The following is an 18,192-nucleotide window of genomic DNA, read 5'->3' as shown; positions in this document are numbered from 1 at the left end:
GAGTATCCCGTTGGAAATACAGAGGTGCAAGTGCTGGAACACCAAATCCTGATGCAGAAAAACCATCAATTGCTAAACTTCAGTTGGATGGTCCTCAATTTGGCCAAGACCCTCTCTGGATTGTACATCTACATAGTACAATGTGGCTGTTTATGGCAAATGTACTATATGGAAAATTGTTACACTGCACTAGTGTTCATAAATGTTACTTTGCAATCTTGGAAACGTTTACAGCGCTTTTCTACGTCGTTTCTTTATATGTTTTGTGCACTCTTTAAAGATATTACATAAAGTTTACACAAGTCGCAGGAGATGTATAAGAAGTAACCAGCGCCATACGCTTTGTTGAATAGACAGTTTTTTTTATTGACAGGATTCCCTCTAGTGGCCAAAAACAATAATGACATTTGTTTACCATAGTATGGTAAAGTTTACTTGTCTTCAGTTCAAAGAAAGAAAACATTCCTGTCCAGTAAAAAATATTGTACTTAATCCCAAACCCACATTTGGTATCAAAAGGTTGCCCCAACCATTAGAAAGTTTATTTTTAAGCCCCTTTAGGACCAGAGGGATTTTTTTTTCTCAGTTGGCTACAATGTATAAACATGAAATGAGACATTTTTGAAGCGGTTTTCACAAAATTGCAGTGTCCTCTGTTAGACAGTGTGAACGGCAAGTGATCAACTTATAGTCTGAAGTTCCCGTGCTCAGAAAATATTGTATTTTGTACGCACCGTAAAATCCTTTTCTCCGAGTTGATTGATGGACACACCTTCACTAAATCTCAGATAGGTTTGAAGCCGTTAGCTTCAGAAGCAGGACGGAAGATGCAATGTAAAACTAAAGCATGCCTAAGGGGCAGTCCTCTGGTAGTAGCTATTTGGTGTTAGTTCCTTTTTAACATTTCAGTTTGTCTTAGCAATCATAGGGTCCATGCATACTAGGGGCAGAAAAAAAACACCTGAACCTCTGGCAGAAAAAGCTTCATAAAAAATGGCCATTGTGATGGGGTTTTTTTTCTGCCTGAAAACACTGCTCTAAGAATATGCCTCTAAATGCCCTAATGTGCATGGCCACATAGACTAACAGAGTTTCTTATATTGACTGGGGAAAAAACACCAACCGCCTGTATAAGCAGCACTTTTTATGCCCAGTGTGGATGGACCCTTATTGTTTGTAAAAGCCAGGTCATTGCAACTACACCATGCTCATGTATAATTCAGTACAGTCTCCATATAGGGCCAGTATACACACTGAATAATAACTACCATAGATCTACACTCCGCTAGGCAAGAATTTAGAATTTTGATCTTGACTGAAAAATAGTTTAGGGATTAAAATAACGTCCATCCAAAACTAATGATTTAGTTCTGAATGGAAAGGAATAAATTGCCCTGATACATATACAAGGTCGCTCATTCACCTCCACTGTGCTTGATTCCTTGTTCCTGTCAGGAGGCTCTCTTGTGAAGTCAGTGTACCAGATACAGAGGCTCTGGAAGCACATATGAAGCAGTAAACTGCTATTCTATCCAGGAAACACTGCAACACTGTTACAGTCAAAAAGGTCACGCCATTTCCTAATGTACAGTGTTTTATACATTCTGCTGCAACAACATTACAGGTTTTTCTTTCATGTAGGTCTCACTGTAGCCCCTTATCACATGATTCCATGCTGTGCGTAGTCTTATGGTCCAAAATGCAAATCAAGTGATTTCTCTCATTCAGTCTTATGGGGACACTATGGGGCTTATATGCATTCAGAGAAATTCTGAAGATATTTTCTATATAGAGCTATTATGAAGGAAAGGTCCACTGGTAAATACATGGCCACATCTGTGGCACACCATAGCCAGCGTGACACGTGGCATGCTCCAGCACTTTTAGGTGCACTGGTCGTAGCCAGACTGACCAACTCCAATCCATACACTTGATGTCACAGGCATTGCTAATTGTTAAACCATCAGGAACAAGAAGGAGGTGACATTGTGCTGGCCCAACACCACCTACAGAGCTTACCATGCCATAAAACTATCCTCACAGTTAGACTATTATATGAGAAAGTCTGGATCTGTTAAACTAGAAAAGTCCACCAAAAATGGACTTTTCCTTTATTAATGTATAATTCTCTATAAAAATGATCAAAGTCAGATCCAGATCTTGTGACATAATTCCTTGTCTTCTATGAGAAAGACAAAGTGAAGTCTCTATAATTGCAGTTTGTTATCCTTTGCCTGCAGGGCTTTGACAGCTACATCTGCTTTCTGCCGTAGCAGCTCCACTTCCTCTGTGCTCTTCTGGATGTTCTTCAGCAGGAAATGGGAAATGAAGAGTTTTAAGCCTTCACGCAGCATTCCAAGCTTGGGATTGTCAGAGATTCTGATGGAAAAAGACAAAACATTTAAAATGACAAGCAATGAAAAAGCCATGCTAAATAGAAAAAGAGGATTTTTTTTTTAAATGTGAAATTACCATCCATGTATTGTTAAAGTGCTCTCTTCCCCTGCATTCTCTGGTACCTAAACTACCAGATCCCATCTACAGTGTCACCTGCTGCTGATTTAGGGCTTTGCAATTCAAAAAGTCATGAGCAGAAAAGCTCTATGGCTTGCAAAAAAACGCAAAACTTCTCAGACTCATGCTGGATAGATGTTTCAGGGTTAGTTTTCTACTCAATGACTTAAAGCAGGGGTGTCAAACTGGCGGCCCTCCAGCTGTTGCTAAACTACAAGTCCCATCATGCCTCTACCTTTGGGAGTCATGCTTGTAACGGTCAATTTTGCAATGCCTCATGGGACTTGTAGTTTGGAAACAGCTGGAGGGCCGCCAGTTTGACACCCGTGACTTAAAGGGACACTGTCATGAGAGATTAATGGAGGCTGCCATTACTGAACTCTGCTTTGAGATTACTAGTTAACAGACTGCCATTCCAATTCTGAAAATTCAATGTTCTCGGAGTCGCTGAACCAAAAAAAGTATAGGGATAAAATGGTTGAGGATTGACTGAAACGTACAAAAGGAAAAAAAAAACAAGCCTCTAGCATTTTCATAAGGCTTGCAATGGAAGCTACCATACTTCTCTCCCATGATAGTAAAACGGTCATGAAGATGTCCTAAAAATTCTTCCTGTACTACTTGTGAGTCACAGATTTGGAAAAGGCAATTGGCAATTGTTACACTATTTATGACTCAGTGGCTTCAGACTGAATCCAAAGCTTCACTGTAACAGACAGGTAATCAGCATTCTGAGAAGGAGTGATCAGCACTAGCTATCTATATACTTCTTTCATGATCAATTTATTTGAGTTTTCCTTAAAAAAAAAAAAATGCCTAAATGTCAATAAATTCGAGTAATGATGTTATCTTCTGGGCATGAAAGAGACATTTTTTGGACACTACTGTGTAGGAGAATTCTGAACTCTATTTCCATCCACTCTGAGGAGCCACTGTGAAGTCAGCTGACCCAGACGCCAGTTTGTCAAGTAGAAACAAGCCTGTGTATAAGAGGGCAGGAAAAAAAAACAAAAACACACACCAAATGTCTCCTTAACATGACCAGCAAGGAACTCTCATTGGACAGTGTGCTGGTGGATGAGTAGGGGGTTGTGCCGTAATGTGGCGATTCAGCCATGTGCAAATAACAGACAGGGCATAGGGTAGGTGCCAATAGCAGGCATTCTTCTCTTCCACTGTGCTTTTAGTTTTAGATAAAGTGGAGGCCAGGCTTACTTTAAAGAGTTATAGTCATCATACATCCAAAAGGTATATTAGACATAGGCATTCAAGTATGACTGAGGACAATAAAAAGAATGAAATCAGCGGATTCAAGAATCCCACAGTCAACAAAATATAAATCCTATATAACAAGTTCAAGCAATTCAGGAAAGGTACTGCTTTTTCACAGACAGAAGAGGTAAATAAAGTACAACCAAGCATCTACTTACTTTCCAAAGATCACAGCAAGATCATCAACTTCAGCATCCACCAGTATTCTACTTAGAATCTGACGCAGGAAAGAGACTTTTGTTTTATCCAGCTCACTGAACTCTATGACCTGCAAAGATGTAAAAGAAAATATAAACCTAATGCTAAAATATGTCACAACATATACATAGGAACAATAAAACATATACAGTAAATGCATTACTAAAGTCAAAGGTGCTTGGAAAGTTGTTCTAAGATAGGGAGACATCAATCCTACCTTAAAAATAGAGAGCGGAAGAGATTTCTTTTTAATCAGGTGACTCAGGAGCTGGATGAGATTAGAGAATGTGGCTGTTGACAGATTTCCTAAATCCCGGAATTTATCCCACATACTAAACTGAAATGTCATCTGAGAGCATACAAATAAGAGAAATGGATAATTAGGCTCATTTTCATACAGCTCTATTTATTAAAAATAAAAACAAAAAACAAAACAAAACTGGTGTCTGATGTTTCTATCATTGTGATAAAGCTAGATGCCCGATTTGTCTCTGTGTTCAATATTTCACTGAGCTTGAACAAGAATGGAACATGTAAAGGCAGAACTTCTGATAACATAATTGTTCTGGATCAATGACTTGAAGTCTATCTATACCAGCATAAAAACCGGTCACCTAGTATTTTCAGAAGGCCAGATCAGAAGTGGCCTACATATAATTCTCAGCACAGTCATTTTCTAAAGTGAGGCAAACTTGACAAACATGGATTATACTCATTTCTGCTCTTTTTTTCTTGTACAAAGCTCATCCATGGAAACGTAGTAAGATCACATAACACTGAGTAACTCCAACTGCAGCATCACTGCTTGGTGGACAACAATTCACTCACAGGGATACAAAACACAAAAATCATCACATCTCCTTGTAAAGATGTGGTTTTCCATCAGGTGGAGTTTAAAAAAAAAAATTGTAAAGCTTGATTTAACTGCTTAGGCCATTCATAGACAAGCACTGCTCATGTTCCTGCTGCATGTCTTCCAGTGCAACAGCAGGATACTAAACCAAACTGTTCAACTCAAACTCTGTTTGGATTATTCAGAATGTTTTGCATCATGCCAAAAAGAACAAAGCTGAAGTTAATATTGAAGATTCATTTTTAGGTCATTTGATTTCCTTCTCAAAGAATCTACTCTGTAATAAAAGATCAGCAAACTTTAAAACCAACGAGTATAATACTGCATCAGAAAAAGTTTATTCTTTGTTATGACTTTTTATTCGCCTCCACTGCCATATGTGGCACCTTTTGGGGGGGGGGGGGGGTGCGGATACCTGTTTTTGAAAGGTACCCGCTCCCACTTCTGCCTCAGTTCGCCGTGGCGAACTGAGCCGGAAGTTCAGCCCCCTCCTTCCTCTCGCTGTCTCCGAGGAACTTTCATAGGTCCCAGAAGAGGCCCAATGAGAATGAGCAGCGCGTCACACATGCGCAGTAGGCACCCGGCTGTGAAGCCGCAAGCTGTCACAGTCTGGTGCCGGCACCAGGGAGAGAAGAGGCAGAGAAGGGACGGCGCGGGTGAACACATCGCTGGACTCCGGGACAGATGAGGGTGTATTTATTAAAAGTCAGCAGCTACAGCTTTTGTAGCTGCTGACTTTTAATAAACACAAAACTGACTGGAACTCTGCCTTAATCTTGTAAAAAAAAAAAAAAAACAAAAAAAAAAAAACACACACACACAGGCAGACTCGATGGACTACCTGGTCTTTTTCTGCCGTCACTTTTCTATGTTTATACGTTTTGTACAAGATTGTCAGTAGGCAAGGAAATAAAAATACAAAGAGATTTCTAGCACACTTCAAACACTGTCTTGTAGTAAGAGAACTGCATTTTGAGGGCATGTATTACCTGAAACCTCCTGTCATATTCACAAAACTTGCTGGCAAGAAAGGAGTAGAAGGGGTTGTAGAGCTTTTCCTGCAGACAGCAGTCTATAAGGACATGAACAATCTCTCTCTCTTGATGATCTTTCAAGCCTAGCCTATGATGACACAAATGAAACTGTGAAGAGTCCAAATATAACACAACACAAGATACTAAAAAAGGAAAATAGCCAACCCACTGAACTACCACCTATTAAAGTATTATAACCTCCCAACCAGCCAGATTTAGGTAATTTAGACTCCAATGTTGTAAAAAAGACAAAACCTCAGCGCCCAGGACTCTCCTATTAAACACACAATTCCCCGTGAGATGCTGCTGTACACAGGTGCAAAACCAAAAAAACTTATATCAATAAAAACCAGCGCAAACCCACATAATCAATTGCATTACTCCACTTATTAAACAAACTTAAAGACTGTGACAAAAAAAAACCACTTTTGTGTTAGTAAAAATTAAATTATAAAATATATAAAAATAAATATATAAATATAAAAAATTAAAATTCATAAGTCCAGTGACGAAAAAATCTCAAAAACTTTAGTAGACAGTCCCGTGACAAAATAAATCAAATAATAATTAAATTATAATTTTCATTGGATTCTTCCGTGCCTTTGATCCCTTCACCATCCACCAGTGCAAAAACCAACATTAACCGCACTCACCAGATATTAGTGAGTCACACGCCTTTCAGGAATATTAAGGGCTCCTGGACCCCCTTTACTTTTTATGAGACCTCCAAATGCTGCTTCCTCTTATGTGTGGGTGCCTCTTCTGCTTACTCCTCTCACCTAATCCCCCAAGGAAAATCAGGAAGAAGAAAAGACCATAGCGTGATACCGTAGTGGTTTCTCCTCAAAATAATCTCTCCAGACCACTCACATTTTAGCGGGATATAACCCGCATTTTATTAGAAACAACAATGATTTTCTTTCAAAATGATCCACTTTCCAAGTACAGCGACTTTGCATAAAGACCCCACAGCCTGGTATACAGCAGGATGGCAGACCTCAGATGCAGACTCATCCACTATGCTAAGATGGCCCCTTGGAACGCACCGCTCGGCGTGCGTTCCACTCACCGGAAATGACGTCAGACGCCGGAACAGGCAACCGGAAGTGCGTCAACGCGTTTCGCCCCACCCACAGGGCGTTATCAAGTCTTATCAAGTCTGCATCTGAGGTCTGCCATCCTGCTGTATACCAGGCTGTGGGGTCTTTATGCAAAGTCGCTGTACTTGGAAAGTGGATCATTTTGAAAGAAAATCATTGTTGTTTCTAATAAAATGCGGGTTATATCCCGCTAAAATGTGAGTGGTCTGGAGAGATTATTTTGAGGAGAAACCACTACGGTATCACGCTATGGTCTTTTCTTCTTCCTGATTTTCCTTGGGGGATTCAGTGACAGGAGTAAGCAGAAGAGGCACCCACACATAAGAGGAAGCAGCATTTGGAGGTCTCATAAAAAGTAAAGGGGGTCCAGGAGCCCTTAATATTCCTGAAAGGCGTGTGACTCACTAATATCTGGTGAGTGCGGTTAATGTTGGTTTTTGCACTGGTGGATGGTGAAGGGATCAAAGGCACGGAAGAATCCAATGAAAATTATAATTTAATTATTATTTGATTTATTTTGTCACGGGACTGTCTACTAAAGTTTTTGGGATTTTTTTGTCACTGGACTTATGAATTTTAATTTTTTATATTTATTTTTATATATTTTATAATTTAATTTTTACTAACACAAAAGTGGTTTTTTTTGTCACAGTCTTTAAGTTTGTTTAATAAGTGGAGTAATGCAATTGATTATGTGGGTTTGCGCTGGTTTTTATTGATATAAGACTCCAATGTTGCTCGATTTCCAATGCAACTTCGATGCAGCTTTACACTCTCTGGCACTCAAGTCGCATAAAAGTGGTATTGAAACCTTTTCTAAGTCGCATAGATCCCAATGGGTGCTACTGAAAGCAATGGGCTGTGACTTGTCAAGCGACCTTATGGGGTAGATTTACTAAAACTGGAGCACTCAGAATCTGGTGCAGCTGTGCATGGCAGCCAATCAGCTTCTAACTTCAGCTTGTTCAATTATGCTTTGGCAATAAAACCTGGAAGCAGATTGGTTTCTATGCAGAGCTGCACCAGATTTTGCACTCTCCAGTTTTAGTAAATAGCCCCCTATTTGTCAGAAGTTACATGACAAGTCGCACAATTGTAAAAATGGAGCCTTAGTTCTTCACCCTGGAAAGGCTGCAGATCGCCCAGCTGTGATGCACAATAGGACAATTTTATTAGGACAAGTAAACCTGTTCAGAAACAACAGCTACAGAGTACAGTAGTATTTAATCAATTTTACTCTCTCACACCCCAACCAATACACCCAGTCTTTAAAATTTTAAGAGCAGCTGCAGACACTAACATAATTTCCAACAACAGCAGTATAAAATAGGGATACATAAGAGTGAAAATAGACAAAAGTTCCACAATTGATAGAAACTTAAATTTATCCTGTTGCCAAGGCCAGCCTGAACCAAAAAAAAAAAAAATATTATTTAACTTTCCAAGGGCCTGTGTTTTAAAAAGCTGCTACATTCACTGCTCCAGGTATTCAATTTTTCTGGGTGGGTCAAATACCTGTTTCTGCAAAATCACATGTAGTGGGTTCCTCATGCCAGTTTGTACATCCTGTAGTGACATACAAACCAGTGTTAGGAATTACTGCATCCAACAGCAAGTGCAAATATACCCACACCCAAAAAGAGTGGAATACCTGCAGCAAGCAGCAGTGTTTCAAGACATGGGTCACCAGAAACATTTTATATGTCTTTGATATATCTTCTGTGTTTTATGCCATCATATACAACTTTGAAAAAAAAAATAGTGCTGCTCATACATCTCCTGTTTGTCGTTCCATCAGATCTCCTCCCACAGTGGGTGTCGGCTCCTCCAGTAGCAAATCTCACTCCATGAAACGATCACAACAGAAAAACCTCTAGGGTCTAAGCCCAATTAGGGTGAAATGTGTCAGCCGGACCTGGCCAAGATGTGAGGAATGTAGCTGAAGAGTCTGTGAGCTCATCAGAAGACGTGGTTGATCTATGTGATCTGTGCCCCCTAATTTTGTTACTGTGATTATATTAAACTTGACACAATTTGGAGCATAGACAACTGAAGTTCATTGCAGCAGGTCTATGTTTTCACAGCCCATCAAGAAAACTTACTTAAGTAACTTCTCAAAAGCATCCAGATAGTCTTCACTTGTCATGATAACACAGAAGATGTTCCTCCTGATGTCTGTGTTCATTCGCTGCTTGCGGGCTAGTTCCATGATCTTCGCACTGACCTGAGAGATGATATCACATGATCATAGATGTGTTTCATAGCATTAAAGGATACCTATACTAAGACATATAGAAACTGCCATTACTAAACTCTCCTACTCAAATTCTAATTCACTGGCTATCAAGACGATCCAATGGTTTTAGTACTTTCCAAGTAACTGTTCCAAAACTTGTATGTAGATCAAGAATTGTGACTTCTCTCTGACTTTGCTAGCTGCAATAATCTTCATAGTCCCTAATACCATATACAAGTAATCTTACCCCTTCACAATATGTGAATTTTCAGAGCTAGGAGCCCAGTACAATAGTTCTGGGGCTTTTAGTGGCAAAAAAAAAAAATTGTTTTTACTGAAAGTGGCCCCAACCCTAAAATAGACAATGGACACTTAATAGTCTGTCAAAGCAAATTACCCAAGGGGTAATAACCCCAAAAAGGAGCTCTCAATTTGTAATCTTCCTAAAACAATTAAACCCTTAATGAACCCCTCAACCAAACCTTGTTTTTTAACCTATTAGCCTCCTCCTAACGCTTAACCGTTAAATCAGCCCCCTATATCCCAAATCCAATTAATGATTGTCCATTACTTTTTATATAAAATACTCAGTGCGACCACATTTGGCCCTACTCTGCTTTAGGGTTAACAGCAATACCATTTAATTCTCTGTGTTTAACTAAAATAAGTGCTTACAGCATAAATAATGTTCCAATACTATGAGCTTTATGAGTGGCGAATTTCTTCTGCTAACCGTATAATGGACAGCTGCCTTATTACAAAATTGACATATTACATAAACAGAGCAAATATTAATTACTCCAGCAGCGGTCTACACCATTCAAGGAAGATATTAATAGTCCTCCACCACCAAGTGATAGAAAGTGCAATAGTAAGCAAACCAGTCCACAAACACGTCATCAACTGGATTATTAAGAGTCCATATAATAACTCCTTGACATCCAGTTGAATAGCTCAAGTGACCAGCGTGTGTTAGGTGAGCCACACTCCCCTTCAGACGCCTCACTCACTGCCAGCAATTGCCTCTCTGGACCAGGACCTAGTTTCAATATGTTGCTCTGGCAAGCATTTCTAGTTTCATTGCCAGTTCATGAGCCCCCCCTTTTTTTTTCTTCTCCTCTTCCCTTCCTTTTTGTCTGGATTATTGTTTACTGACCAGATTGCTTATACTGTTGCATGTGTCATTGAGCATGTTTTGTATTGCTGTGTGACTTTCTCATACACTGCTATTATCTTGTTATGGACTATAAAACTTTATAAAAATCTTATGGAAAAAAAAAATTCTCCAAATCAGTATATATGAACTACCTGTGGCCAAGTGACACCACTTGATAAAAAGTCAAGCATGCCAAATCATGGTCGCATCAGAAGGGGGTTTTTGCTTTTCAGCTGCCCTGTAAAATAGTCATACTTCTTTGTTCTGCAGCTACTCAGGTCTGGTCTCCAGTGGAGCCCTCTGTGTGCAGGAGAAAGCGGACAACAGCTGAAAAATGCCTGGGAAGTGACGACACCCAGAGTTATTATGGGGCTTCCGTTGTTGGCTGCCACTCCTACATACAGAAGCGCCACTGACAGCTCAGTGTGGGACCGGACTGGAGTGGCTGCAGAACATGTAGTGATTTTTTATTTAAAGGGCTAGATAGATTAGGCTTAGAATGTGGCTGAAAGCAGGTTTAGAGTTAGTTAGGTTTTGCCTTTACCTCCACGTTAATCATATCCTTTAAAACACACAAACCTACCACTCTCCACTGCACCAAAAAATATTAATACATATTAACTACGCAGTAAACAGAGCACAACTGTATTACAACCAAAAGGAGCTTTCTGCCGGGGAGACATAAATACAATGAAAAACAAACAACATAACTATTTTGTAAATGTCAAAAAAAGTCATATGTATATCTTTAAACTATATGAACATCTAAGTAAATCTCAGGTTATCTGAATTTAAAGGAAGAAATAAACGTGTTATTTTTACTATATTTATGGCTCAAACCCCCACAATATCCATACCTTGCCAACAGACTTTGCCGGCACCTTCCCTGAAGACTCATTGATCATTGGTGCTCCGCTCCATGATGACCCAACAATCCACCACCTTCCAACTTTGTCAGCTTCCAAGAGGTTCTCCAGTGAAACACGGAGGCGAGTGTCGCTGCCAGACAGACTGCTGTGAACCTTCACAAAAACAGAGCAATCAACAACACCATGTGACCATACATTACGATTATAAAGACTACTGTAGAAAAACAAGATTACAAAAAATGAGTGAGAATATACTTTTTAAAGTAATTCTAATATCAGCGAAAAAAATGTAAGTCAGAATGGCCAATTCATGGCTGGATAGGAGCCTGATATGAGTTTCAGGAGACAGAAATGTCACCAGCACACCAAGGATCTCCAGTGTGGGTCCAGAAAGGCTTTAATGAAGGTTTACATAGTTACAGCAAGGCAATGTTTCGGAGTCCCGCAGGACTCCTTCATCAGGCAACTCCGCTCGATTCCAGCCGATGGTCGCTGCAGCACCTGCCTATGCATACAGCCATCTTTAGCAGGAATGTGTGCGTTGGGATTAAGCATCTTCATCTTTGATTTGCGTTTCACTTGCGATGATGGAATGGGCTATGTAGGTCTTCCACTGTGGCAATAACAAGATTTTCTGACAAGAGGAAGTGCTTGTTAGTGCGCACAGAAATAATCCTACTTGTTGCCCAATAGGCACTCGTCTTGACCTGGTCTGTAGTCAAAATGGAGGGAAAAGTTAAAGGATAACTTCACCTTCTGGAGAATGTTAAAAGTTACACCCATATTTAGTATGTAACATGCTCCAGCACAGGTCCTCCTCACCACCCTGATCTCCCTACTCTCCCCGCAACTGCTGTCACATTTTGAAAACAGCGGCTATGCCCATATAGCTGTGTCATTCATTCTCAGGAACCTGTGAAAGAGAGAACTACAAGTCCCATCTGCCATCGCAGCAGATGGCTTATAGTTTTCAATGAACTGTAAAAGGTGCTGATTGGCATGCTCATAGTTTATTCACAAGCCCTGCAGAGTTCAAATGGACAGTGGTAACGCTGTAGGGCTTGTCTGACATTGATCCACTGATCACAGGTGCAATGCTTTGCAGGTCTCAGCAGGAAAAAAAATAATAAAGGCACTTTTTTTTTCTTCAAAAACGTGCATTATTATTATTTTATCTCAAAATGTGAACATATATAAGGACAGACAGATGTGTCAACGCCGCATATATGTCTGTCCTAATAAATACCGTCATTCTTACCCTTCTGCTGACTGGATCTCCACTTGTCAGTTTCTGTATTTCATTTCACATTAAAAGTGGAGGTTTGGGCTATGCAATACCCCACCCATTCAATGCCGTCACCCCAATTCTCCTCATTGCCTTGCATACATTATCACAGAAATTGCAAATTAAATACCCTAATTTTATGATTTTCTATGCAGTCATGCAACAGCAAAGCTCTGTCTCCTCTGTGTAAATGTGCGGCAGGTGGCAAGGAACTCTCTCCCCCACCAACAAAGCCTACAGCAGCGGATGCTGGTGGGTAACATCACTGCACTCTGTGATTCAGCTCCATTGTTGAGCTCCACATAACACAGTGGAGATACAGCTTTGAAGTCACATATCCACACACAAACATTAGAAAAGGTTTTAACTTTGCAGTTACTTTTAAAAGGTATGGAGAACAATGGCGCACTGGGGAGGCAGCATTGTACAGCCCAGAGCTCTACTTTAACTTTACATTAACCAAAATCAAGCCGATTAAACAATGTTTAGTTTGATTTGTGAACGATTCTTACCAAAGAGCGCTGTAATTTACGCAGTTTCTCCACAGGTTCAGGGTCATAGCCTGGTATCTTGCGCATATCATTGTTCTTTAATGCAAGCATCGTCTCCAACATAAACTTAATCTGCAGAATGATAAACGTAAAAAAGAAATATCGCTACACCATCTAGCAAACCTATATAGAAAGCCACATTAAACCTTAATGTGTACAGATTCAGTTTTAGGTAAATGTTACTAAAATAAAAACAAAAAATTTGCTTTGCATAACCCATAGCAGCCAATCACAGATCAGTCTTCATTAAGCTGATCAGCCTGTTATTCACCTTTCGCCGAACAATACAGTCAACAAAATACACCGCATGATAACACACCATAACAAATAAAGACTACTGTAGATAAAAGAAATTTAGGAAACATAAGTGAGAACATGAATGGAAACTTGGACTGCAGTTACCTGGATCTCCTTTTCTATGTTACTCTGCTGCCTCGGAGCAGGAGAAGCAGTTGTAGCTTACATAGGGCTATGAACTCTTTCCCTGTGTGACAACTGCTGCTGCTTGGTGGTCAACCCAACGCTGTCACATGGAGTGAATCACAGCGCTTTTCCACATTGGAAGTTCTGGGTATTTGCTTTCAGCAGCCAAATGGAGTGAAGGAGAAACAAAAGGAAATATGAGTATATGCTGGCATGGTTCACTTTACTCCTGTACTGCTGAAGACAAGCATCAGAGACTGTAGCTGTTTGGGTGAACTGGTAAACTATTGGTGTGTTACAGGACACACCAGAGGCTTACAATTTTCATGATCATTTTGCTGGATCTTTTACACATCAAATTAGAAGAAACTACTAGGCTTGGATTTCCGGCTTCCAAAAGCTAACACGTGTGGTTGTTTCAGTTATGTTTTTATGTCTTGTAGAGCATGAAACACAAAGATTCAAAGAACCAGCAAACACAAATGCTCCTGCGCTTGGGGATGGACTCGATGCAGACTACAACCACATTAAGAATGTCCTGGAACATGCACACCTTGCTGCCCACAATAGAACAAACAGAGGGCGCACAGGCCTAGTGCATTACCATAAAAAATGTTTAATAAGAAATAAAATAGGTGTTGTATTCACAAAGACAATAAAGTCAAGGCACGTCATAAAAGAGCAGCTTGGTTAACACCGGGCTGAGTAACAGTCCACAATAGGGAGTGTAGACATCCCATAGGCTGACGCGTTTCGTGGACTTGGCTCTGCGGATGAGGCAAGTCCTCGAAACGCATCAGCCTATTGGATGTCTACACTCCCTATTGCGGACTGTTACTCAGCCCGGTGTTGACTAGGCTGCTCTTTTATGACATGCCTTGACTTTATTGTCGTTTGTGAGTACAACACATACTTTATTTCTTATTAAACATTTTTTATGGTAATGCACTAGGCCTGTGCGCCCTCTGTTTGTTCTTTCCTCACAAAGATTCAAAAGGTAGACTTGATTATACAGTAGATACAATCCTCAAGGTCTGTTGAAGGATGGACTTGCCCTAATCAATATTCCAATATTCATGATTAGCTATCCTGCATGCAGAACGCTCTCTTGTTGTTATTTACCTGCAACCTGCTTATTGAGCTTTTCAATGAGCCGTCACAAAAAATTAGTTTGGAGAAGTAACACATGTATAGCTGGAAAAGGGTGGTGAGCTGTCAAAAGCACAAATATGGGAGCTGCCATCACCAAGATCCTGAGCTCTCAACTTGGTTTATTTACCTAATGGAGTAATAGACCTGGAAAAGGACAGACATTTAAAGTGGTTCTAAAAGGCAGAAGGCTTTTAGCTTCATGCATGAAGGTAAAAAACCTTCTTTACGCTGCTGTCCCCCACCAGCTCCCCTAACATTCATCGGAGCTCCAACTCGATCAAGCGATCTGCACAAGAGCCTCAGCTGTCCTGGGACTTCCTCTCCTCATTGGCTGAGACAGCAGTGGGAGTCACTGGCTCCCACTGCTGTCACTCACAGCCAGTGTGCCAATGAGAAGAGATCAGGGTGCAGGGTCGAGCCGCTGCTCTATGTGTCTTATGGACACAGAGTCAGGCTCAAGAGTGAACATGCACCAGTGCCCCCATAGCAAGCCACTTGCTATTGGGGGCACTGGTCAAGGGGCAGGAACCTCGGCAGTGGACCCTAGGAAAAGAGAAATCGGGGCTGCCCTGTGCAAACCATTGCACAGAGCAGGCAAGTATAACAAGTTTGTTAATTAAAAAAATAGCCGAACTCTTAATACCACTTTAAGGAGTACCAACTCTTCATTGGATGTATACATGTTCCAGGTCAGCAAAGATAAACATAGCAGATCCAGTGTCTGCACCTTGAAAAGCACTGATGGCAGCAGCCTGACCAGTCTCTACAAAAGGAAACCCTTTATGAAAGAACCATAGGGCTGCTATTACTGACCTCTACATCATCGCTTCCTTAGTCACTGGCCTAGAACTATGCAGATCAGACAGTTTTGAATTCACTGACTTCCATTTGATGCACTTTTGCCCCAGATCAGACAGTACTGAGCCCAGAAACAACCAAACAATTAGCATTTCAGCAGCAGCTCAGTCATACCAGCTGTAGTGTTTCTCTTATGACAAGTTTTCTTTAAAAGCAGAATGCACTTTGTAAAGTTACATTACCTAATGGTTATACTGCAAATCTTTTTTTTCTTCTTTTTGTTATTCCCCCCAAGAAGATCTCAAAAACAGAGTTACATACAGTAAGTACAATTAGTACTAAATGCAAAAACAGTACACATATCAAAGCGATCAACGAACATTTAAAAAGTGAAATCTAATACACAACCGCCAAAGGTGTGTGAGGTGCGAATCCCACTGAGGGTGATAAAATAAGGGCAATTTACAATATGGTAGTCAGTGTTGCAAGCCCCCATAAAATGTAGGGATAGCAACTCTGGTCTCTGGGGATTCTGATTTTAAACAACAAGAAAACAGAATAGAAGGGAGGAGGAGGAGAGTTGGGGAAAAAACAGCATGCAGGAAGGGGGGGGGTGTAAAGAACCAGTAGAACTAATTGGGTTAAAAGGAAGATGTAATCACTAATCTTAAAGTAAGCCATTTGTCTGTGGAGGACAAAGCAACAGGTTCACTTTAAACTCCTCGCAAACATTCTAGCATGCAGACTAATGTCAAGGTTATTTGTGAAATTATCAGGTTAATGCCCCACCCCAGCAGTACATATTCACTTTTCCTTAGCTATGCTACAGATCCATTCAGCTGCTGTGAGCAGGAGAAGCCTTGTACAAGCCCAGAGCCACTCCAGCTGAGGACTCTCTCTCAACACTCATGTGACAACACTGGCCAAATCACTATGTACAGTCACATTAGAGGAAGAAGGGAGTCACAGAATCCTCCAAACCCGGGGTACTGGGTATTGTCTTTGCTCCTGGCAGCTGAACTGTGTAGTTGGGGTTGAAGGACGTCAGAATATGTCCTGCTGCGGAAGGAGTATTAAAATGAATCTGTGATTCTAAAAAAAAAAAAAAAAAAAAATTAATCTGTGATTTTTCCTGCATGGGCAAAGCATAGGTTTGCCTTTAAAGATTTCAAATGGAGGACTAATTTCTTTTCTTTTATGTGGAGGACTAATTTCAGCTTGACACTGATCGTAAAATTGGGAAGGGAGCAAAATAATATTCTTGTGAACAAAGTAACAAAATAAAGTGTTCAGAACCGATCAAACCTAAACCACAGACCACACATATAAACTCTCAGATTTCTTTTCTTACCCGAGTCTGATCTTGGAATTGCTTATCCACAGCATTTGCCTTGTTTTGTGCCTCCGTTATCAGCTCCTTCAAAGCCAGAGCATCATCCTTTCTCAACGAGAAGCCAACGTTTTTTAGAAGCAGCAAGATCAGCTCTATGTCCCTCTCTGTGAATGTGAACACCAGCATCTTCAATATGTCGAACACCAGGCGGGAGTCAATGACGTGGAAGTTATATAGGTGTCCTATGAAGGTGAGCAGGTTATCACACTCTTTACTTTCACCAATGTCTTGATGCAGGTCATGAAACTGCTTTACTACTGATTCCAGGATATGAGCACCCACCTGTAAAGATGATCACATGAAGATTAGAAGATATCGGACGCACACGTTCTTTTTTCTTAAGGGAATGTATAGCATTTAACACAAATTGTTAAAACAGTGTAATATGTTTTTTTTGCTGGCTAGCTGGTAAGTGGGCTGAGCGAAAATTTGTTTTGTTTGTTCTGTGTAAAGCCTTTTCATATGCACTTTAATAGCTAGTTAGAAATTAAGGCAGTTGCAATTTTTGTTTAATGTATAGCATATATTTTCACTGTTATAGTCAGGGCTCAAATATAAAAATGCAACTTTTTAATACAGGCGTACCTCGGTTTATGAATGCCTCGGTTAATGTAATTTTCGGTTTATGAATGAAAATCCATTGAAAATAATGCCTCGGCTTACAAATTGTTTTCGCAGTACAAACGGATTAATTCGTTTTCACTGCATTTACAAATTTTTTTTAATCATGTCCCTGTATAGTAAGTGGACTTTATAAAGAGTTTTAAACAGATAAGACTTTTTTTTTACCTTTTTCTGACCTCCGGAACAGATTATTTGGTTTTCAATGCATTTACAAATTAATTTGTAATCATGTCCCTGTACAGTATTTGTCTTTAAAGTGCACTTTATAAAGAGTTTTGAACAGATAAAATACTTTTTTTTTTTTTTTTTTTATTACTTTTTTCTGACCTCTGGAACGGATTAATTGGTTTTCAATGCATTCCTATGGGAAACCGCGTTTCGGTTATGAAAAGTCCCGCAGAACGCATTACATTTGTAAGCCGAAGTACGGCTGTAAAGGAATTAGAAACACTGCATATAAATATCTCATAATTACCATCTGCATGGACCAGGCAGCACACTCAAAGCCATTTTATCAAAATTTCAGTAAAGATGTTTATTGTAATGCTGTGAATAGCCTGTATTGTGCATAGGTCTGAGAAACCAAAGACAAAATATACAGACAACTGAAATAGGGAGGTCATAGGATCTTTCCCTTCTCGTTTCCATATCTAACACTTTCAAACAGCAAGTGGTGAACTGTGAGACGGCTTTCAGCCACTTCTGCTATACTATGGGACACCCCTTCCCCACTT

General features: G+C 40.1%; 1 protein-coding gene across 1 annotated transcript in view; it reads right to left on the bottom strand.

The window, feature by feature from the left end:
- Nucleotides 1-341: 341 nt before the first annotated feature.
- NOM1 (nucleolar protein with MIF4G domain 1) overlaps nt 342-18,192 on the bottom strand; it is a 32,045-nt gene continuing 14,194 nt past the window's right edge. The window contains exons 4-11 of the mRNA XM_089693549.1: nt 16,793-17,116; nt 13,030-13,140; nt 11,221-11,385; nt 9,074-9,195; nt 5,827-5,959; nt 4,202-4,333; nt 3,945-4,054; nt 342-2,379 (exon numbers count right to left, since the gene is read on the bottom strand). Coding sequence (XP_089549675.1) covers nt 2,208-2,379; nt 3,945-4,054; nt 4,202-4,333; nt 5,827-5,959; nt 9,074-9,195; nt 11,221-11,385; nt 13,030-13,140; nt 16,793-17,116 — 1,269 coding nt within the window. The 3' untranslated portion in view covers nt 342-2,207. The remainder of the gene's footprint in view (nt 2,380-3,944; nt 4,055-4,201; nt 4,334-5,826; nt 5,960-9,073; nt 9,196-11,220; nt 11,386-13,029; nt 13,141-16,792; nt 17,117-18,192) is intronic.

Source organism: Staurois parvus, unplaced genomic scaffold (genome assembly GCF_062004578.1).
Source record: "Staurois parvus isolate SC_StPar_1 unplaced genomic scaffold, SC_StPar_1.0 ptg000005l, whole genome shotgun sequence".
In the NCBI taxonomy this organism is placed as follows: domain Eukaryota; kingdom Metazoa; phylum Chordata; class Amphibia; order Anura; family Ranidae; genus Staurois; species Staurois parvus.
Note: the sequence above shows the minus strand (reverse complement) of the source record. Positions and strands in the feature narration are given on the sequence as shown.